Source organism: Entamoeba invadens (genome assembly GCF_000330505.1).
Source record: "Entamoeba invadens IP1 unplaced genomic scaffold scaff_1105074725997, whole genome shotgun sequence".
Classification (NCBI taxonomy): Eukaryota; Evosea; order Mastigamoebida; family Endamoebidae; genus Entamoeba; species Entamoeba invadens.
This window is the reverse complement of record NW_004440141.1, coordinates 2108-25440: the sequence shown is the minus strand read 5'-3', so window position 1 is coordinate 25440 and position 23333 is coordinate 2108. Positions and strand designations below refer to the sequence as shown.

At 27.3% G+C, this 23333-nt stretch overlaps 8 protein-coding genes across 8 annotated transcripts; 5 read left to right on the top strand and 3 right to left on the bottom strand.

Annotated features, from left to right (window-relative positions):
* Window positions 1-5: 5 nt before the first annotated feature.
* On the bottom strand, window positions 6-1290 carry EIN_337180 (ATP-dependent permease MDL1, putative; the record flags this gene model as incomplete). Its single annotated transcript, XM_004254392.1, has 2 exons — window positions 6-864; window positions 958-1290. Coding segments are annotated over 2 exons (1192 nt in total), but the record flags the coding sequence as incomplete, so codon positions are not given.
* Window positions 1291-5143: 3853 nt separating this feature from the next.
* Window positions 5144-5638, top strand: EIN_337170 (hypothetical protein; the record flags this gene model as incomplete). The annotated part of the gene is made up of 1 exon (XM_004254391.1): window positions 5144-5638. One exon carries the CDS (start codon window positions 5144-5146, stop codon window positions 5636-5638), a length of 495 nt encoding a protein of 164 aa, XP_004254439.1.
* Window positions 5639-6337: 699 nt separating this feature from the next.
* EIN_337160 (hypothetical protein) lies at window positions 6338-7218 on the top strand (the record flags this gene model as incomplete). Its single annotated transcript, XM_004254390.1, has 2 exons — window positions 6338-6896; window positions 7004-7218. The coding sequence occupies 2 exons, from the start codon at window positions 6338-6340 to the stop codon at window positions 7216-7218; spliced, it is 774 nt and encodes a 257-aa protein (XP_004254438.1).
* Window positions 7219-7930: 712 nt separating this feature from the next.
* EIN_337150 (hypothetical protein) lies at window positions 7931-9025 on the top strand (the record flags this gene model as incomplete). Its single annotated transcript, XM_004254389.1, has 1 exon — window positions 7931-9025. One exon carries the CDS (start codon window positions 7931-7933, stop codon window positions 9023-9025), a length of 1095 nt encoding a protein of 364 aa, XP_004254437.1.
* Window positions 9026-9670: 645 nt separating this feature from the next.
* EIN_337140 (hypothetical protein) lies at window positions 9671-10648 on the top strand (the record flags this gene model as incomplete). Its single annotated transcript, XM_004254388.1, has 3 exons — window positions 9671-9788; window positions 9932-10247; window positions 10549-10648. The coding sequence occupies 3 exons, from the start codon at window positions 9671-9673 to the stop codon at window positions 10646-10648; spliced, it is 534 nt and encodes a 177-aa protein (XP_004254436.1).
* Window positions 10649-16167: 5519 nt separating this feature from the next.
* Window positions 16168-17945, top strand: EIN_337130 (hypothetical protein; the record flags this gene model as incomplete). Its single annotated transcript, XM_004254387.1, has 2 exons — window positions 16168-17146; window positions 17203-17945. 2 exons carry the CDS (start codon window positions 16168-16170, stop codon window positions 17943-17945), a joined length of 1722 nt encoding a protein of 573 aa, XP_004254435.1.
* A 422-nt stretch (window positions 17946-18367) lies between these two features.
* Window positions 18368-18953, bottom strand: EIN_337120 (hypothetical protein; the record flags this gene model as incomplete). The annotated part of the gene is made up of 2 exons (XM_004254386.1): window positions 18368-18800; window positions 18874-18953. The coding sequence occupies 2 exons, from the start codon at window positions 18951-18953 to the stop codon at window positions 18368-18370; spliced, it is 513 nt and encodes a 170-aa protein (XP_004254434.1).
* Window positions 18954-20396: 1443 nt separating this feature from the next.
* Window positions 20397-21023, bottom strand: EIN_337110 (phosphoglycerate mutase, putative; the record flags this gene model as incomplete). Its single annotated transcript, XM_004254385.1, has 1 exon — window positions 20397-21023. One exon carries the CDS (start codon window positions 21021-21023, stop codon window positions 20397-20399), a length of 627 nt encoding a protein of 208 aa, XP_004254433.1.
* Window positions 21024-23333: the final 2310 nt, after the last annotated feature.

Below are 23333 nucleotides of genomic sequence, written 5' to 3'. Positions count from 1 at the left end.
CATACTTGGTTTCAACCCTTCAGTGTTGGTTGCGTCTATATCAGGTATTCTGTCAATGATTTGATATATTTTATATGCAGAGGCTTGTGAAATGGCAAGTGCAGATGCTGGCATTGAGATTTTCGAGAGAGACATTGTGGATATGACATTCGACATAAAGACAACCAATATTGCTCCAGCTGTCACGTTTTTCATTCCACCATCCCCTCGAAGAACAACTGTCCCATAGAACAGCCCAAGTGTTATCGAGCAGAAAATGGTGAACATCACAAACCCCATTCCAATCCCAAGAAAATGCCCACCAATGACAAACCACTTTTGTGCACTCTTTACATTTTGAGAATAAATTTCAGAAAATGCCTTTTCTTGATTAAACGATTGGACTGTTCGAATACTTCCTAATGTCTCTTCGGCTATTGCACCCGCTTTGGAATCATAGACATCTCCTTTCGACCTTGTAACTTTTGTGGATGACCCCATAAATATGGTACCCAATATCATAAAAGGAGCTATTGACAGAATAACAAGAGAAAGATCCCAACACTTGACAAATCCAATTACGTAGCCTGTTATCGGCGAGGCTATGGCTTCAAATAATAATCCAAAATTCTGAGAAATGCCTTTTTGAATATTTTGAACATCAATTGAAATGTGGGATGTTAATGTGCCAGTTTCTTGTGAATCATAAAATGTGGAGTCTTGACGCAGTAATGATGAGAAATACAACTTCCTGATCTTCAAGCCAATTCTTTCTGAAAGGATAAAAAAGCAGAAGCGGTACAAAAACTTACCAAAAGTACTTCCAAGCGTGATGTATAGCATCCGAAGAATTAAAGTGTTAACTGATGATGTAACAGAGTCAAACTATTGATTAGTTTATTTTTAATAATACAAATAAATAATTTTTCAAATAATATAGTTTTTTTTTAAAAAGGTATATTTCTTAAAACAACAAACAATTACGTGATTCAAAATGTTTTGCTGTTCCAAAGGCATATTACTCAAGTCCAGACTACTGTCGCTAGACACATTGAATGTGTCAAATACATCACCCATAATCATGATAATTAGAGGGTTAAGAATACCAACAGCTAAACCACCAAAAATCCCAACAAAAAGCAAAATATAGTCGACCCAATTTGAGTACTTAAAGAGCTTAATAATGGATACCGAACCGGTCTCTTGTGGCTTATCATCTTTTGGCTTTGTGTCTTCTAATTTAGACATATCATCAAGTGGCAGTTCACCGTTTTGAACAGGTTCTTGTGTCGTCTGTTTGTTGTCTTGCATTGTTGTGTGTTTAGGGTATAAAAACGAGTTTAAATAATGTAGGTATAAAATAAATACTGCTTTGTAAACTAATAACCCATTTTTAACAATACTGATATGGAATGAAAAAAAAAATGTATTTAATACAATTTTCTGATATTTAATAATAATATATATAACGATTTTGAGCTTGAAAGATAAGACTCAAAGAACTAATTAGAAGTTGAACTAAAGTTGAAACTTTGGTTTATTGTTTTATTTTTTCAATATTCAGACTATTTTAGTAAATTTATAAGATTTATTGGTTGATATAATAATAAGGATTGTAATCGTGCAATTCTATCGTTGCGAATATTCAAAGTTTGCTTTTGTGTTTTGCAAAAGAAACAACATATTTATAACATTTATTATTAAAAACTATTAATTTTTAATATTAGAAAAAGAAAAAAAAACAAATAGATTGTTTATATAAATAAACAATTATATTTTTGTAATGTATTCAATTGTTAGTTCAAATGTGATATATTTTGCTATAAATAAATAGTTTGTTTAAAAGTTGAAACAAACGATATTTTCAAAGACAATGACACATTATAAAAAAAACAAAAAATTATATTTACAATGTCTCAATAATTTTATTCTTATTTTCATTTAAGATTTTCAATGTTATGATTTGAATTAAATGTTTGTGTTTTATTTAATTAATATTATATAATTTTGTTTATTATAAGTCTAAATTAATTATAATGTATCATGGGTATTCCAAAACCCATCAAAAAATATAAAGAAAACTTAAGATTCAAAGTTTTTATTTTTAACAATTACAATATAAATATGGGTTAATAATAAATTATTTAATATAAAGAAAATTATTAATTCAATAATAATTACAGATTATAACATATCTTCAATTTATAATTATAATCAAAGCAAATCATAATTTGTGTTATACAAACTGACATAAAACAGGTTTGCTGCACAAGTTGTTTTTGGTTACCAATTCATAAACATTCGTTATTAAATATATAACATTTATATGATTTTAACCAATTAAATGTTAAATTAAAAGGTTTTATTTAACATGGGGTATTTAACTGACTTATTCTATCAACCTTATTTATCAACCAAAATAGGTTATAATATAAAACGACAATTTTTTAATTTTTAAATTTTTTAATATAAATATTTGATTTCGCAGACATGGTGCGTAATTACAAAATAATAAACATTTCTTATAAATATCAGTTGAGCAAACCTTTTTGTCGTTCAGTAAAAGTTATTCTTTGAAATCGATTTGGCCATGTGAATGTCAATTCGCTATATAAAAAGAGTGTATAAAAATGGTGCAAGTATTTAAAAGCAAAATTCTTAAAGGAAATGATGCCAATAACTTGGTTTGTTGGCAACATTTCCCGTTATTTTATTCAAATATATCGTCAAAAAACTGTATTTATATACTTTTAGATATTTAAAATGATCGATTGATTTGTTTAAAATTCATTTATGTTATTGTTTGTGTTATTGGTTACATGGTTTTCAAATAAAGATATTTTAATATTATTTTTAAACTCATCTTTCTATGTTACAATTGACATTTTTTTAAAAAAAATTCATTAACACTTTTATTTGTTTCTGTGTTATTTTTTATCGGGTAGTTTTTTTATTTTTTTTTAGTAAAGTGACTTCCCCGAGGTGTGCAAGTTAAAATTTTTAGTCTTTTTTACAAAGAAAGGGCTTGCAAGACTAAATTTCAGTTGAAAAACGTTTTATTAAAAAAATGTTATTAGTTTCCAAATTGTTTCACAAAACACACAACCCTTTGGTGCTTGAATTAATAAACTACAAAAAGCAAATTAAAATATAAAAATTGGGTTATGGTTTGTCTCTGTGTTTAATGTAAAAACAATTTTGTTTCAAGACGTGAATAAATGTCGATGTCTCTTGTGTTAGCGTAATTCAAAGCGACAAGAAGAAGTATGATAAACATTATGTTTTTCTCTGTGCCATTTTATAGCAAACAATAACAAATGGTCTGTTTAATAGGTGTTCATTGTTACAAATCGATGTGCACTGTTGTCCAGAACTGGTCCTTCGATAATTTCCATTGGGTCGCTTTCCCGAAATTGTTGCTTAATTTATCGTATTCGAAGTGTGAAAGTTAAAAATTGCAACGTCACAAGGTGTGCAAGTTAAAGTATAATTTAGTAATAACTTCGAAATTATAATTAATAATTAAACTAAAAATAATCTTTTTTTTTCAAAATTTCTAAAAAATAATGATTCTATTTTTTTAATAAAAAATTATAAATGAACTATACCTTAACTTGCACACCTTGGGAAGTCACTTTAGTTTGGTTTTTTAAATTTCTTATAATTTGAAAAGCATTATATTATAATTCTGCACAGGGTCTGCCAAACGATCATTTTATTGAAAAAAACTTAAAAAACAATAAAATGGTAAATAACATTATCATTTTTGAAAAACAAAATGAAAATGACAAAACACAATTATTTATACCATATTATCAAACGAAAAAATATAAAATGATAATTTATATCAAACACAATGTTGTTTTTAAATTACTTTAGAATACAACAATATACATATATCTTCGTGTAAATATAATTGTACACCAAAACCATTCAATTGTAAATTATACATGTAAATAAAACTTATTTAAAGTTGCTCTGGTAATGTTTTTTTATTTAGGTGATAATTATTATTTTGACTGATTATTATCGTATTATGAATAATAGTTTTTATCAAGAAAAATAACTAAAGATAAGTTTTACTGTTTTGAAAGTAATGTGGTTTACTCCATTCGAAAAATAATACATTGTCTGTTTTGTATTATTGCTAAAGATAATAAAATTACTTCTATTTGATTGTTTAATTAATACTTTAATTTAAAAAGAAGATGAATGAACTATTCAAAACCTTTGTTAAACTGACAAATATAAAAATATATACATTAACAATTAATATTAATGTGTATGTTAAAAAGGTAAATTAATTGTTTAAATAAAAATTTTATGTTAAAATCACTAAAAATATTTCTAATAATTTTTATTGGTTGTTAGTATTTTCTGTATTTACAATTATAACGAGTGAATATTGTTATTTGATTTTAAAAACTCTGCATCCCATAATTTCACGTGCTATTTACTATTCAGTTTTTGTCCTTTAAAACTAAAATTTAACACAATATAATGATAATTTGATCACACAAAAAAATTGTTTAAATCGTTAACTATAGTTTTATTAATTTTTAAAAACGTTTTAACTCTAAAAAACTTTTTGAATTTTTTGTTGACAATATGCTAAAACTAAAAATGAACTGACACGTATTAGAGATTGCCACGAAGTTGTTTAAAAACTGGATCTTGGCCGACCCTGGTTTTTATATAGAATAACAATAAAAATTTATTTTTTAATTTTTGTAATTAAATCAACATAAACTATATTATACAAACAAAAAATGAAATTTGTTTAAATGTGATGTTTGGATTAAAAATGTTTTAAAAACAAACAAAAAGTTAAGAGTTTGTTTTCCTATAATTTGAATTGTATTATTAAACTTCACAAACAAGTTTTAATGCTATAATACGCCCAATTTCCAATATGTCTTTATATCAAATGCCATTTTCAATACAAAGTCTTTTTTAATTATAAAATGAAGGTGGGTTTATATTTAATGTTAATAACTTGACTGATGAAATATCGAGTTTTCATTATCACATGTTATTGAATTTTAAGGCTTTACGTCGCCATTTAAACTTGTAATGATGATCACCAATTCATCAAATGTAATTCATCGTTCTAATCACATTTGTGGCCCAAGCCGAATATTTCATGATAACCAGCAATGAATACATGAACGTTTATCTTCTCGATAAGTGTTATTATTCTGGCGGCAACACTTACACCAAATATGTCAAAGAAGGAAACAAAGCAAAGGTGTATGGCTCTGTGACTTGCGGTAATTGGGTTGATCAAGATACAATTGAACTTGATAGCGATCAATCATTTGTTGAAAATCTTCCAGAATATGCAGCTGTGTCTTATGCATATATTGATGCCAAAGATTGCAAAATTAAAGAAAGTAATGCAAGACCAATAGAAACACTTATTATAATTAAGTGTGTTAAGACTTCAGAAACAACTTCAACCAAAACGGAAATTAAAGATGGCAAGTTCATCAAAAACGACTTTGACACTTCTGCCATCTGTGGTGGACTGCCTTCAAAAATAACAAACAAAGAATTGGGAAAATGCTTTACTGATGAAGAAGGATTCTTTAATATCATAAAAGACTCTACGATGACTCTCTCAATGTGCTTTGCACTGGTTATTGCTTTTTTCTTCTAAATCAATTTTAGTTTAATTGTTATATGATATTGAATGTGTCAATCTGAAATAATACTTTCTGTACTTAAATTGTTTATAATTCATAACAATAAATTATATTTATATCTACATAAAAATATATTAACTTATACCATCTCATTAATTTGGGGTATTGTTTATAACTACATACATCTATTTATAATAAGTTTTGAATGAAATGTAGTTAAATAATAAATTAAATGTTCATGTTATATAATGTGTGTTGTTAACTATTTTATTACTGCTATTTTAACACCATCATATGTCATCCAATTATTTATTATTAGTCAAATGAAATAATCAATAATTTAATTTCAAATATAAACGTTTTATGTTGTAAACCAATTGAATGTTTAAAATAATCACTAATAATTTTATAAATCAAGAATGTTATCTAATCATCAATCTGTAAGTTAAAAACTATTTTTATACATATATTAATAACTATTGTTATTGTTGTTTATTTTTTGGTTGATTCTGCTTGTAAATTTCAAATTAAATATTTATTATATTTATTGTCATTACTCTAAAGACTAAAACAACTATTCTGTTATTAATTACTTGTTGTAAATGTAATTAATAAGATTTATAAAAATATTTAATAATTTTATCATTTAATAATTACAAAATAAAGTAACCAAATATATGTGTAGTTGTTAGAGGATAAACAAACTCATTATAATGACAACACCAAAGGGGTTTTTAAGTGTTGATGAAATTGTCAAGAAAGTCACTGCTAAAATTGATAACAATTCACTTTTAAAAGAGGTGGTGGAATACAACGAGAAGACGCAGAAGCCTTTGAGTATTATAGAAATATCCCCAAGACTGTTAGCAGAGCAGTTGTATGTCACCGATTTGTATTTGATCAAAAAGGTGTCAATAGGCGATTTTTTGAGTGAAAGTGCACTCTCGAAAAAGTACTCACAAGACTTGAACAGTATCATTTCTGCATTTGGAAAAACCGTTGGCGTTGCAACAAACAAAACTGAGATATTTGAATTTTTCATTAGTGTGGCGTATGAGTGTTTGGAGATCTCAGAGTACAACTTTGGGTATCTCATTTATTGCGAATTCACTTCATTGAGCATCAAAATGGAATATGCAGAAGCATTTGAACACGTGGGAAAAGCAATAAAAGAAAAGTTCAACAAACTCAACAACATCTTTTTTATTTCAAAAAAGAACACTTACTTCAAGCACTTCGACAAAGTCACTACAAACAAATTCCCAATCACCTGTTTGTGTTTCACTATATAAAGTTATCAATAAAGTATAGCTTTATTATTATAAATTATTATATATTATAATTTATAAATATTATATTCTAATAGAAATAACATTTAGCTTATATGACTGCAGCAATTGTTGCAAGCAATGTCACAAAAATGAAAGACTTCAGTGGTGAAGATTATAACCACAATTTTGTAAGTCGAATGAATATCCCAGGTAACGTAATGGTTGCGTTATACAACGTTTTGAAAAGTACTATTAAATACATGCATCATAAATTGATACAAAAGTACTTGGTGATGTGTCTCAATGGATTTGAGTCTGTATAACTCTCGTTACAATTATAATTTTTTTAATCGTTTTAAATTTAACTTTAATTGAGTTGTTGTAAACTTTAAAAAACAAAATTAGGTAACCAGATCAACACAATAAGATATTTTTATAAAAGTAATTATAAGATCAAAAAAACTATGTCGCTTGATGTTTTTTCCTTTATTTATAAAATCGTGAAATAACAACTGTAAAAATTGGCGTGATTTTATAACATTTATTTGATGATGTTTAATTAATTATTAATTAATTGTTGTATCATAACTATAGATAATTTTGTTTATTAAAATTTATTATAAATGTATCAATTATTAAAGCATTCAAACTCATTAAGATGTTATTTTTATAATGTTATGATTTAAATATATAGTAATTTAACTAATTGACATATTTATTTATAAAGTTTAAATGAACCTAATCATTAGGTTCATTCCAAATTCTGTTTATTTTAAGATAAAGTGGATATTTATTTGAAAATAGCCGTAATTTTAGTGTAAATAAAATGTAAATAACGAAAAATAACACAAGGATTATAGATATACAACACAAAATTAAATCAACTCAATTGATAAAAAAATACAAAATTGGTTATAATAAAAGGCAATTTTTGTAGATAATTATGGGAAATTCTACATAAATATGACGATCAAAAAGGTGTTAACATAAGAAAAATAAATAGTATAAAAAGAACAAACTTTCAAAACCACAACAATGTCTCAACACACACAAAAACTTAACAACACTACCAGTACCAAAAACACAAAAGCAAAAAGAAATTCAACCAATTTTACTATTCTTTATATCCACTCATGTGTCAATTATTTGGTTTCTCAATGTGGTTACACCTTTGTTTTTCTCAATGAAAAGAGAAAAGCTGAAAAGATGTATAGCAGATATGATATATCTTTAATTTTAAATGATAAAAAAGATGTGGAATTTGATGCATCTCGAAGTTATACAATAACAAACAAACATCTGGTGTTTGATGCCAATGGAAAGCCACAAGAGTGTCCAAAAGGATGTACGATAAATCGGAATGAACAACTAATAATACTTTTACATTATTTTAACAACAAAGTGATGAATATATTTGGTAAAGAACATTTCAAAGTCAACTCCACTAAAAAATCTGAAATTGAAAATAAATTATCAAGTGAAAAATTGGACAAACTACCCCATTATGATAAATTAAATCATAATTACATATTGGAAGAAAAAGAAATTGTTGAAATGTCAGATGGATTTGTCGGTCATTCTATTGTTGAATCTGGTTTTTACAATTTTCAAAAGACACACAAAAAGAATGGCAAACTGATTGCTCTTGTAATTGGTAACATTAACAATGATGAAATAACTAAGAAATTTTGTGTTGTAAATAATATTAGTTTTGTGGATTATTATCAAACTCTTACCGAACAAATAAACAACAAATCAGACACAACAATTGTTGAAGATAAAATTGTTTATGTGGAAGAACAAACAACACCAACAGAAAGCCACAATGAATCAATCAACGAGTCAAATGAAAATGATCTGATTGAAAAGACAAAAGAAATTGAAATTGAAATGACTTGTAATGAAACAGACGAATCTTTAAATCCAACTTTTGTTTATGAAAACCCGCCTATATGCCCAATACCAACTTCATATGTTGAGAGTGGTTACATTTGGTTGCCAATGTATCCTGTTATTTGTGGTCCAATGTATATCATACCTCAACAACAAACACAATTAAATGAAAGTTGTGAAGGTCAACAAATGGAGTTTGAAAATGTCAACAATGAAAGATTAATAAATGATGTTTAAACAACTTTTCTTAATTAATAATATTAGTATTATTATTTATTAAATAGTTGTTTTACAATTTATTGTTTAACTAGAATTGCACCAATGAATTAATATAATAAATTTCGTCATTTTATAAAATGATAATAAATAACTCAGAAATAACTTTTTCATTGTGTTTTGTCAAAATTCTTCAAAACATTTTAATAATTTTTTTCATGAAGATACCATAAGTATAGTATTTTAATAATATATTTTACTATCAATTTTTTATAAAAAGAACTATTATCTACTAGAATCAATGGGTTTAATTGATGGGTATCATATGATGGTTGTATCGCAATACTTTTCTTCATTCAATGACTTCATTAATTTGGAATTTGTCTGCAAGAAGTTTAATACCAATATGTTAAAATTTCACCATAACCCGATTCCGTTAACAACAAAGACAATAAAATTCTTTTCGAAAATAGAAACACTCAACATTTGGTCCAAAGACGACGAAACTTTTGGTAATATGAATTTTGGTGTAATTCCGACCAATCAACAAGATAAAATCGACTTCTTTCGCATTAAGATATAGTGTCCAAATAATTACAACTTGTTTTAAATGATAAAGAAACCAAAAATCATTTTAAAGACTTGATTTACACAAAGAAAGATAGAATGAAATATGGCAACACAATCCCAAAGTTTATTACTGAATTGAGCAGAGAGTGCTTCTGTGACTCAGAAATGACTTCAATTGACTTACCAAATTTACTCACATTAGTGGGCGAAAGGTGTTTTACCAATTGTCTATTAAAGGCGTTGATGTTCACTGACAACATCAGCAGACTTGATCGTACTGTTTTATGAACTGCAGTCTTCTCTCTTCGATTCATCTTCCAGACAGACTTGCTGTATTACCAAAATCGTGTTTTGAAGGGTGTTACAGTCTCCAAAGTGTTACATTTCCGTCGCATATCACAATAATAGAATCTGCATGTTTTTCACAGTGTTCCTCTTTGAGAACAGTTGATATCCCAAATTGTGAAAGTCTCATTTTGAATTGTGCGTTCCTCAGTTGCTCACATTTGACTTCAGTTTCTATAAAAGGAAATGTTCGTGCTTTTGGAAATTCATGTTTTTATTTTTGTGAATCCCTGGTCTCTATCGACATCCCAAGTTGTGTGTCGAAATTTGATAATAATTGTTTTCGATGTTTTAAATTGTATACAGTGTATATAAATCTATTTGGTTAGTTTTTTGAAAAATAAGAATTTAACAATACTTGATTTTAATTTGTTTGGTCTATATTTATTTTAATCATTTTAAAATAAAAAAAAATAATAATGCACTATAATAAGTAAACTATATTATTTAACAATACAAATAAAAAGTATCATAAATGTAATTAAAACAATTATAAGAATTTAATATAAATTATTGAAATAATTATTAGTTATTTATTAATAATACAATACTATATAATAATGTAATCCCATAATTTAAAATTTAAAATATATCTAAATTTATAAACATTACTTATTCAAATATCAAAGCGATGAAGTCTATATAGTAAACCTGAATATTTATATGATGATGGTTGTCACCTATAGATTGAGCTATTTAATAAAAACCATTGACCATTTTATAATATAAAAAATATTTTTTCTATTCTATTGACCAATTTATAAAATAACCAACCAAAAACAAAATTATAAGAAAACAATAAATAGAATTAAACTTCCACAAGTTGTTAATAACCTTTTTAAATTATTGAATAAACTCCAGTGACACCATTCAACGTTAATGCTTGGGGAATTAAAAGCGGATTTTCTGTTGGTTGTGATTGTAATAAGAACTCGCTTAGTATTTTAAATATTGACACTAAAGAAAGTTATATATATTTCTTGTGTCACTGAAACGTCTCCCAATTTGACAATTTTGTTACTTAAAGTCACAGAATTGGCATTCAAATTGATATTGTGTTCTCCTTCACTTAATCCATTGTAAATGTCGTTCTTCGTGCTTAACGACAACACTTTGTTCAACACAATTTTCTATACGAATAATTTTAAATGTTATGCCTTCATATTTTGAAGCTCCCAGATTTTCGTTGAATTTCCAGGCTCTCAAATTTGCGTTTAAAATAAGCTTCTCAGTGTTCAAAATGTTGTAAGTGTAAAAATGTAAAATTGGCGTAGTCACTCACAGTGAAAATTTTCGTTGTCAAAGATCCATGTAGTGCCACTTCACTGTTAGCCGCAACATCATTTCATCTCAAAGAAAATAAAATTTAATAATAAATTAAAAAAATTAATTTTACACACTTCGCATTCAACATTTTCGGTGTTGTTCCGCCATTGTTGAAGATAATTTCTCTGAAATTGTAAATTCGTTTGTACACAACATTCCCTTCCAAAATTAATGTGTGGTGACTTTCTACCTCCTCAGCCTTCTCACAGTCCTCGCAACTGTACTTTCCATTGAAAATGCACCCACAACTTATTAAAGAAGTTTCTAACACAAATCGCAACTCTTCGAGAAATTCACAAGCAACTTTAATTCATCGGACGAAAAACTTGGATCCTTCGAACTACCAAAAAACAGAATGTCGTTGTCGTCAAATCCAATTAATGGTGTTGTACTCACACTAAAATTGCCCAAATGGTGTGAACGCCCACTTTCTGTTTTTTTAAGTGTCAAATTTAAAAACGCGAAATTGATAAAGACAATTTGTGTTGTTGGAATAGTCACAAATTCACTCAACATGATTTCACAGTCCGTTTCGATTTGTAACGTTTCCGTGCGCTTTTTGATATTAAAACTCCTCTAATGAGTCGCATCATTTCCTTTAAAACCCACAAGTTGACTTTACTGGTAAACTGTACTACTAAATATACACTTTATTATTCAATTATATAATATAATAATTTATACTATTAAAAGTGGTAAAAAAATAAAAACAGTTTTATCAAGAAAAACCGGTTTATTATTTAATCAAAAATAAATAACAATTATAAAAAATCAATAAGAAGTTTATTATTTACTTTTTTAATTATTTTTTACTTATAATCTTTTTATTATACCAACCCGATTCACAAAGTCCACAAGTTTATATTTGAGAAAGTTATATTTCCAAATCTAAAATAAATCAATTTTAGTAACCAAAACGATTAGCAATAGTTTGATAAAACGAATTTGTCATTTTGTCAAAAATGATACAATCTGATTGTAAAATATGCGACATTTAAAATATCATATATTGTTTAATTATAATAATGCTTTGATTATGAAAGTTAATAAATTACTCTTTTCCATTTTATTTTTATTTTAAATATTTTATGGTTTTATTATAATAAAACGAATGAACAAACTAAATACTAATAACTAAGTTACAAAAAGACATTTTGAAAAATAGTTTCGACAGAAACAAATTTCTAGTTACAAATCAATTACTTTTATTAACAAACTTCCCTTAAACAGCAGGGTAAAATATATAATAATATATTATACCTATATGTTCTATTTTAATATCATTTTTGTATTTTTCTCGAGTAAATGTTTTTATTATTTACTAGAATACTATGGTAAAAGTGTAACTATAGTAAAACTATAGTCTTATTATGGTATTATTATAGTAAGACAACAGATTAATTCAAAACAAAACTCTAAATCGCTCTTCGTTTATAAAAAGACGATTTGACGGTTCAACTTCTTTCGTTTAGTCTACAGTGTGTTCTATGTTGTTTTAGTGTACTTATAGCCGTTGGTTAGTATTTTATTATTTAATGCTAAAATCGACTCATATTGTCTTCTGTAATATGACAACAAGACATGATTCTTTGGAGGAGTCGGGTTTGACTGTTATTTGACGAAATATCTATCGACAGGAGTGTCACCATCACGAAATAAATTGCTTGGTGAAGTTTTTTTAAATTAGTTCTTGTTATTATTTGTGGGTGTTAGATTAATGCGGTCTGAGTCTTCATTGGGGCTCTCCATTTTCTAATAAGAAATTTATAACCAAATAAAGATAACAGGGTGATCTATGTTACAATATTGCCGTTGTTGTATTCTTCATATTGGGCGTATTTTTTCATTTAATGTTTTGCTTAATTTATGGGATTTTTACTTTCAATTCAGAACAGTAGAAAACGACTATTTGAAAAGACGGTTTTTTGAGTAAATAATATAAATAATATAAATAATATAAATAATATAAATAATAATATAGTATATATATTATAAGAATTTAAATTAATATATAAAACGAATGCTATATTGATACTACAATTGACCAACACTATATGTACTTGATATGTCAATGTGAACAACAGTTCGTGCCTTCAGCTCAAATGTTTGAGTTGTGTAATAGTTGCGCTATCGATTCAGAAGAAAACGAATATCACTCCATCTTCTCTTTAATTGTGTGTTCGTTTCTTGTTCTTGGATTGTCATTCTTGGCTGAAGTGACCTTGTCAATAACTTCAGTTCTTGTCAAAGTACTTAATATCCAAATAACAACACAACGAAGTTATTTACAACTTGTAAAAGTTTAATTCTATTTACAGTAAAACCTCCCAAAAATTAGAGGGTGTGGTATTTTTGTTTTCTCAAGAGCGAGCATTTTTGGCCAATCAAAACTCAATTACCGCTTTATAGAAAACTCTATTTTTAGTTTTAGTCTAAAAAATGCCCGCTTTTCAGAGGTACCGCTATTGAAAGGTTTTACTGTATTGTATTCTTATAATTTTGTTTTTGGTTGGTTATTTTATAAATTGGTCAATGATTTTTATAAAAAATGAGCTCAGTCTACGCATAACAACCTTCATTATACTTTTTTATATTTTACATATTCAGGTTCTATTATGCATGACAACCATCATTATATTTTAAATATTCGGGTTCGCGTTATTGACTTTCTTGCTCTGATATTTGGATAAGTAATGTTTTTAATTTTAGTTATATTTGAAATTTTAAATTATGGGATTACATTATTATATAGTATTGTATTATTAATAAATAACTAATAATTGTTTCAATAATTCATATTATAGTCACCCGCTAAAAGCAACAAAAACACAACAAATGGTCCAAAGAAACTATAATTTATTATTTTAAACTATAATTGTAAAAAACAGTGAAAATAACACAAATAACATTAAAAAAACAAAAAACAAAAAAATCACATTAAATCAATTTTTGTCAAGCCTTTTAATTCGTTTAAAATATAACGGCAATCAATTAATACATGACACTTTGGGGTGTTTTGTCAATACAGTTGACTGTGACAGCTCGTTTAAAAGCAATAATATTAAAAAGAGGTGTTGTAAATACAAATAAAGAATCCACCAATATCATCAACTATTAGTCTGTTTCCGAGTTCAGTATTGTGAAAAATGTTTTTTATAAAACAAATTACCATCCACATTTTCCTTCTCGACTTCTTCTTGAAAAAGCAAATTTACAAAACTGTCTTTCGCTTTAAAAGAAGACATTCTACTTTTAAGCCCACCAAATATTCCCAAATCAAGAACTTGAAGAAAATGAGAAGCATACGGAGTTAAGTTAACAAAGGTAATGTTATTTTGAGCGAGCAACACAATGAATCTGATACATCCAAAAAATTGGTTGAATTGTCGAAAACCATCCCAGTTGCGGGTTTGTTTTTTTGGTATTGTCCAAATAAATGCACATGTACGGCATTATCCATTAAAATTGTTTTTCAGTTCACCATTAAACTATTTTTGAAAATGTATTATAATTTAGTAAAATTTTAGTTTATTTTGAAATACTTTCAATATAAAGAAATAAATGTCAAATTGAAACACTATATAAAATCATAATTTCAAAAAACTATAATATGGTTTCTTTAGACCATTTGTCGGAAATTTATACCTTTTAGTGGGTGACTTTAAATTCTTTTAATTGTTTTAATTACATTTTATAATATATTTTTATTTGTATTGTTATAAAATATAGTTTACTTATTATAGTGTTATATTATTTTTTTTTATTTTAAAATGATTAAAATAATTATGGTTTAATAATTTTGTTATTCCACTCATATTTTGATTTTTATATTTATTAATACCATATTTTATAATATAAATACAATAAATAATTAACTTTTTTATAATTTATAATCATAATTTAAAATACCAATAATTTTAAGAGACAGGACATACATGGGGACGAAAGACGGAAAAATGGGCCAAAGGAAGTTATTTGTGGTTTAGGGACGTCCTCCCTCTATAAAGAACATTCTCCTGTGTATAAAGGCATCCTTTTTACTATTTTTGTGTCCGCTGCGTTTTTGAAACTATATAACGAGTTATAATAATACTATTAAATTACTATATAATAACGTAATAATTTCCAAATTTACATTTATCAAGAACAAACGCTAAATTATAAGTATTTTTGTTTTAAATTGATGGGTTTAAAAATTAATTCATTTTTTTCGTTTTATATTTGATTTATTATAAAAATTAATTTAAATTTGAATTATTTATTAAAAACTGTTTTGCCTCAAACGAGTATTTGACAAGTGTTGTTTTAAATGGTGTTACATATATACCAAAGTCATTGTGTGAATTTTGTATGAATCTCAAAAGAGTTGAAGTCTCCAATAAGTTGATTGAAATAGGCGAACTTGCATTTGAATATTGTGAATATTTTAATTTCAATGATAATTTGGAATTTATAGGTATCTTTGTATTAAAATATCGCGAAAACATCAAAGTCGCAAAAAAATAATGTCCGTTATATCGGAGAATTCGCATTTTTGGGATGCTTAAATTTAGAGGAATTTACTATTAAAAATAAACCCGCTTTTGTTGGACTTGGTGTGATAGAAAATTGCAATAAGTTAACTAAAGTAATGATATTATATTACTTAAAGAAGAATGAAATTGAAAGAACAGAAAACTAGTTGATAAAATCAGAGAAATTTGATTTAATAAGTGATATAAAATGTGACCAAAATGTGTTTTTTAATAATGAAACACCAGAAGAAAATGAAAAAGTAGACTTTACAAACATCATAAATATCAAGTCATATAGTAATACGTTCATAACAAATATTGATTTAAGCACATCTTTAGAGCAACTTTATAGCTACCAACTTACCTTGAATTCTCTCACTTCATTGTTTATCCCATCGACTATAGCATATGTTGGTGAATATTGCATTGACTACACGAGAAATGTATGTCATCAATGGAGCAACTTTAAATATCAACTCGGAAGTCACTCTACCAACGTCACAATCTGGGTTCGAATTTGATACCAATCTCACTAATGTTCCAAGTGTCACTCGCCAAATTTACTTTGGAAAAGACGCGAAAATCAATTTACTGGAAAATGCATACTTTACCATTCAAGGCCCAACTACCAAAGACCAAATCACTAACAAATTTGATGCAACATATAACAAAATGACACTTGATGAGTGTACTGTCACGCTTGAGGCTGATTACATTGGAAAAGTCACAAAGAATTATCCGAATGTCGTGTTTAACTTCGAAGTGATTGGAGAAGTGCTTATCAATAAGGCAACAGTGATGTACAAAGACAAAGATCCAAGCAATAAGAATGTTACTTTCATATTGAACAACGATGTTTCACATATAACAACAACTGAATTTAGTACAAAAAATGTTATTGATGATCAGAACTACGCACTCATTGTTGGACAGTCAAATGCCGTCTTGGACAAAACTGCAATTCCGGAATTGTCATGTGATCTGACATCAGAGTTCTCTGGTAAAGTCTCATCTGAAACGAAATGGAAGAGAAGTCAGTGCCCATGCAATGGAGAGACGTGTATAGTCAACACTGAATCAGTGGTCAACACAGTTAACTATGAAGTTACCAACATCACTTTTGCAAAGTATTACACGACAAACGGATTGTTGGAAGGAACATCTGCAAACATCAGTGAGTTGATTTCGCTTGGTGGAACCACTGAAGTCAAAGTGACAAACTCGAATATAGAAATGGTAACAATGGAAAAGAAGGGAATTATCTCATTCACGAAACCAATGAAGGTCCCAATAATCAATGGATTAGAAGATTCTGGAACAATTGATGTGAAGACGCACTCGTTGACAACAAAAAGTATCACAAATGTCGACTTGTCTATTTCAACTGGTTCAATTTTACTTGAAAAAAAACAACAGGCAACTTTAATGGAAGAACAATCACAGTCGCTGCGAGTGGGAGACTCGACATCTACTCTTCGAAAATCATATTCGATGATAAGACCAATTTCAACGTAAAAGTCGAAGCTGGACAACCCGCTTTAATTTCAGTTGATGACGACGCACTTGGTGACACACTATCTATCACAAATGCACACTACAAAGTCACGATACCAAGTGGGTCAAGTGGAAAGATATTCACTGTTCTTCGTGTGTCGTCTCCAATAAACACAGCAAACTTTGAGTTCACAGAAGACTCGACAACACCAGGTGGAAGTGTGAAAACACAACTCAAAAGTGGAACATTTTCATTCAAAGAAGCGTGCAATGGCGTTGTATTGACCGACTTGCCAAATGAACAGATCACGTGTCCAGAAGATAGAATGGCCCGTGTTGTGGAGAAGTTTGAGTTCCCAATGTACATGATAGCCGTCATTATTATCTTTGTGTTGGTACTTGCTGTCATTGTTGCACTTTTGATTGCTTATGTCGTCCACGTCTATATTGTTAGAAAAAGGAACATGAAAGTCTTTGAAGAAGGTGAAGAGATCGCTGTTGATGAGAATAAGCAGGATGAGGAAATCAAAAACGAAGATAACAAGCCAATGAACAATGAAGTAAAAAGGGAAAATGTTATAGCTCCAGTATATTCTGAAGTTCCACTTGGAAATGATCAGAAGACAACAAGTGTACTCGGCAAGACGTCGGAATCTGGTTCTGGAAGTAGTTCTGGCTCAAAGAAAGACTAAAATACTTCTTTTTGTTTATTGTTGATCTTTTTGTTAATGTAAAGATAAAAACAACATAGTTGATAAGTTTTTAAGTGTTATTGTGTGAACTAGAGAATGGCCATGTGTTTAAAAAGCAACTTTGCCGACAATTTGTTTACTTATGATTGAGATAACAATTTAATAACTTACTGATTAATAGTAAGGCTTTATTATTCTTAATACTGTTTGAACTTTAAATATAACCTGTTGTCGAATTAGTAAAAAATTGGTAATCAATTAAAAATTGGTTATTCAATTTCAAAATAAAAACTAAAGTAAATCAGTGTGTGACGTTAATTGACTACATTGAAAAACTAATTGTTTTGGCTTGTTTATTATAACAATTGAAAATTAAAAAAGAAATAAAACAAATCATTAAGTAGAGAGAAACAATATTTGAATTAGCAATAACAATATTTAGGAGTGACAGAGTCATACAAAGAAACTATATTTACCCTTTTATCAGGATAACTAAACTCTCCTTTTGGAAAAGCTGCTTTAAAAAAGACTTCATTAATACCCTCTCCAGTATACGAAGAACAGAAAACAAGGGGATATCCGACTCGTTCAGCATATCTTATACCTTCTTCATCTGTAACCACTTTATTAAGATCACACTTATTTGCAACAAGAACAATTGAGACATCACTGCCTCTTTCTTTTGTGGTCAAGTCGATCCAATAGTCCAAACTTTCGAAACTATTACGAGAAGTTACGTCGTAGACGATTATTGCACCTTCTGTGCCACGAAAGTACAATGAATCACATGCTCTGTATTTTTCTTCTCCATATGTATCAGTCAATTCTAACTTGATTGCATACTTTGGTGTTTTTCTATGTGTTACTAATGATAATATTTTGATTTATTATTCGAATTATTAGTAAATGTTTAAAGTGTAATACAAACATCACTTGATAAGGAAAATATACTCTTATAGAAGCATGTTCGTGATTATCGAAGTAGTGTAAATAAAATCTGATGAGCATACAAGTTTTTCCTGAAAGTTAAATGTTTGTTTAATGTAAAATTTGTTATAAATAAATACAAAGTAGTGATTTTATCATTTACCAAAAACCTTGTTTATATAGACTCAAAGCATACCTACTTCATAATCCCCCAACATAACAACTTTAAACATTCTGTCTGTGTTTTCCATGAATTAATTAACAAGTAAAAGTTTTTAAGGTTTTTGTTACCCATAAAACAGGTAGTTGTTATGGGAATTATTTTATGTTCTTAGAGGAACTTTGAAAATCAATTTACAAATTGTAATAAAATTAATGTAAATTTGGTTTTGTCATTTAAAATAGTATTAATATATAACAAATATGTTACGATTTCTCCTTGTTGATCGAACTCTTGTTTCCTTTAATTTTTATATATTTAGCAATTATGAAAAATGTTGAATTATAAAAATTGTAATTATTTGTAATTATATTATAACTGTGAACATAACAGGCAATGAAATAACTAACTAGAGTCATTTGCTAAACGTTGTCTGCCGATTTTTAGACCATTAAAAATTGAATATTTCGGGATTTTTTTTGAAAAACCCAAAAATCGTTGTTTCAATATTTTTCCAGTTTTTTTCATTTTTATTTAATTCCCGTTTTTTTAAAACAAAAACCAATTATTTTTTGTCAAAAAGACAAAGTTTGGGGAACAGACAACGTTTATCGACTGACTCTATGGCACGACCACAAGAACAAAAAATATCTTTGCATTAATTTCCTTTTTAGTTAATTCAACTCAAAAAAAATAATATTGAAAACTGCGAATTTGGAGCCAATATAGTTAGTAATCAAACCAAGTATTTTAAAATGATATTATTATAGTTTAGTAAATCAAATTCTTTTAGTTAAGTTGCCTAAATTTGTATGTTTTGTGTTTTTATCATTGAAAAATGGAGAACTCTTGTTGTGTATTTGTTTGAATAACAAAAAGTTAATTTTATTTAAAAGTGAAATAATATTTTTGTTATTTTTTTCATTTGAATTTAAAAATCATTTACATATTTTACTATTGTCTTGATAAATTAATATTATTATATCGAACAGTTATAAAAAATTTAATAGTTGGCCAAGTTCATCTAGTTTATATAAGAAAGTAATGGTATAGGAGTAAAAATACGAATGATTTATCAATAACCCACAATGTACCAAATTAAAGATTGTTCCATTTTTTAAGAAATATTATAAGGGGATCTAGTATAACGGCAGTGCGGTCTTTCCTCATTACAAATGAAAGAAGAATGTTGGTTCAACTCCAACGATCCTCATTTTTTATTTCAAACAAAAAAATTATAAAATTTTTAAAACTGAAATTGTTTTTAATATTAATTAGCAATAACGATGGTACATTTTATTCACATTTTGTGTCACTGGGATGTTTAAGACCATATATTAAAAAAATCAATCAAAAATTGGAAATTATCCTGTTTTACTCCTGTCACCAAGACTTGTATGTGATGTTATGTTAAAGTTCTCTAATATTGGATACCCATATGGAAATTTAACACGTGACACACCTGTGTTTCCAAGCTTGATATTGTGATATGCTTTTGGTTCCAATTTGAGCAGTCCTAAAATTGCGCATTTAATCCATGCGCCATGTGATACGACTACAATCCGTTTACCTTCATTTTCATGACAGATGTTGAGGAGGACTTCTGCGTTCTTTTCCTCCCAATATCTGACGCTTTTCCCAGTGTCACCAATTGGAAGACCATCTTCCCCACGACAGAACTTCTTGTAATTTTCATCAGTCAAATCTTCAAAGCGTTTTCCTTCCCAATTCCCAAATGGAACTTCGCGAAATTTGTCATCGATGATGATTGGAAATTTGCCATTGGAAATTGCTTTGGCGGTGTCTAATGCACGTTGAAGAGGAGAGGTGTAAATCACATCAAAACTATTTGTTAATGATTCGGAAACTTCAACGGCTTGTAAACGGCCATTGGATGACAAAGGAATGTCTGTGCATCCTTGGATAAAGCCACTCAAGTTCCATTCTGTTTCTCCGTGGCGAACAAGTATGAGTTCCGTTAATGAATTCATCATTCAGTTTGTATGAAGTTCCTTTGTTTTGGAAATAAAAAATAGATTTTTTTAATAAATATATTAGTAAATATGGTTGAACAAAAGTTATAATGTAATTAACAATTAATAATTTAATTAAAATCTTAAATAATAATAGATTGTATTATTTTGATTGTACAGTAGGAGAAATGAACTAGGATCATTAGAACAATTAGGGCAACTTTAGTAAAAAATGTGAAACGGTAAAAAAATACATTTTTGGGACAAAACCCTTTATAGGCAATAACATTATTTTAATAACAAAAATTCAAATAACATTTTATCAATAACATTATTCATTAAAGAAAATACCAATAACAAAATCCAAATAACAAAAAAATACAACAATTTGTTTAAATTATAAGAGGATGTCTTTTTCTCGTCGATCATCATATTTTGGTTGTTTTAACTGGATTTTAAAACCCAGTTATAGACACCTCTCATAGTAATAATACTTGAGAGGTCTTGTATCACTCAGGTTGTTGCTTTCTATTGTGTTAATGGATGCCAACAGATTAATAAAACAGATGTGAATGAAACAAACAGTATGAAATAAATTGTTTTTTTCGATTTTTTCTTTAAATAATTATAATTTTAGTTAATCACTTATTAACCCTGAATATATAATAAAGCTATTCAAAACTATTAATATTATAAAGAATTATTTTTTCAAAATAACATTTAAAAACAAAAAATGTAATAACATTTTAAATTGTTTAATAATAAAACATGAACAATTTGGTATTACAACATAAAATTATTATATAGTGTCATAGTAGATAAAATAAACATGTAAAGTGGTTCATTTTCATCATAGGTTGTCAAAATATTATCATGAAATAACTATAAATTCACTATCACAATATTTGTTAAAAGACACTTGGACTGTTAATACCATTTTCATGAAGTCCAAAGTTAAAGATATGATGAAAAAAATCTTAAGTCATAATTATATTATTTTGCATGTTGATTGTTAATTCAAAAAGATTATACCCATATGAAAAAACATTTTCTATAAACAAGGTATTTAACATTAATTATAATAGAAAATGTTCAACATTTCATAATTGTTTAAATCTATATTTCCCGTGATTTAACGGTGTTTTGGCGCAATGAAATATAGAGAGAAAAAAACAAAAATGTTGAAAAAAAGAAAAATGAAATTAGTTTGAATTGATTGGACAATTTTGTAAAGTTTCAGTTTTTTTCGAAGGGTTAAAATGATTGGTTCTTTCCAAATTGTGCACATTTATTACAACGGGAAGAAGCCCTAATCATTAGGAATTTTTACTAAAGGTTCGGATTCATTTCTAAAGTACCGGGTCCATTTTCCCTACTGTACTTTTTTTAGTAATTATTATAAACTATTAATTTCAAATTAATAACAAATAAATTATTTTTTTATAGTTATAAATATAATAACATAATAAATTAGAAATATAATACTTTATGAAAAAAAAATATTTATAGTTTCTCTCGAAATATACTTTTTTAATTTATTTAATAAAAATATTAAAACAAAAAAACAATAAAAAAATATAATAAATAAACTTTAACATATTCCCATAATTTTAAATATAATAAATACAACAAAACTCAAAGATATTATTAAATATTTAATGCGGTTATTTCAATCCTATACATTGTTTGTATGGAATTTTCCTTAACTTGCAAGAATTTGTTTTCAATAGAATCGTGTTGTTATTCAATACGAATTACTAAAAACGAATATTATAATTATAGTTTTTCGATTGTTTTTAATTTATATTATTAAATTAACCTTAGCAAGTCAACTGAATCAACTTTTTTTGTGGGAAGGTGAAATCTGGATAAGATTTATCTAGATCATATTTTATTTTTAGAACAATTAAAAATAAATTCAAAACACAAAATCAATTAGTTTTCGCGCAACCTGATGGTCTTTACAGACCCATGTTTCCTATTTTCCATGTGTTCAAAATAGTCAATACTTGCTGTTACGAGACATACACATAAATTTTCATGAGAGCGCTTCGATTTTTATTAATTTTTCATTATTAAAATTGGTTTGTGACACGCCGTTCTTAATTTAAGATCTTTTTAGTTCGAATACAAAAATAAAAAAAGTGACTTATTTTTAGTAAAAAAATCAAGGATAAAATTTATCCAGTTTTCACTTCGTTAGGTTAAGGGCGTGACACTGGATTGGCGTTTTTATGGATTGGTGTATAATAGGGAAAAATAAACTGAAATATCGGGCACCAAAAAATTGAAAAAAAAATAAATTTTTAGAAAAACAAGAGATCAATT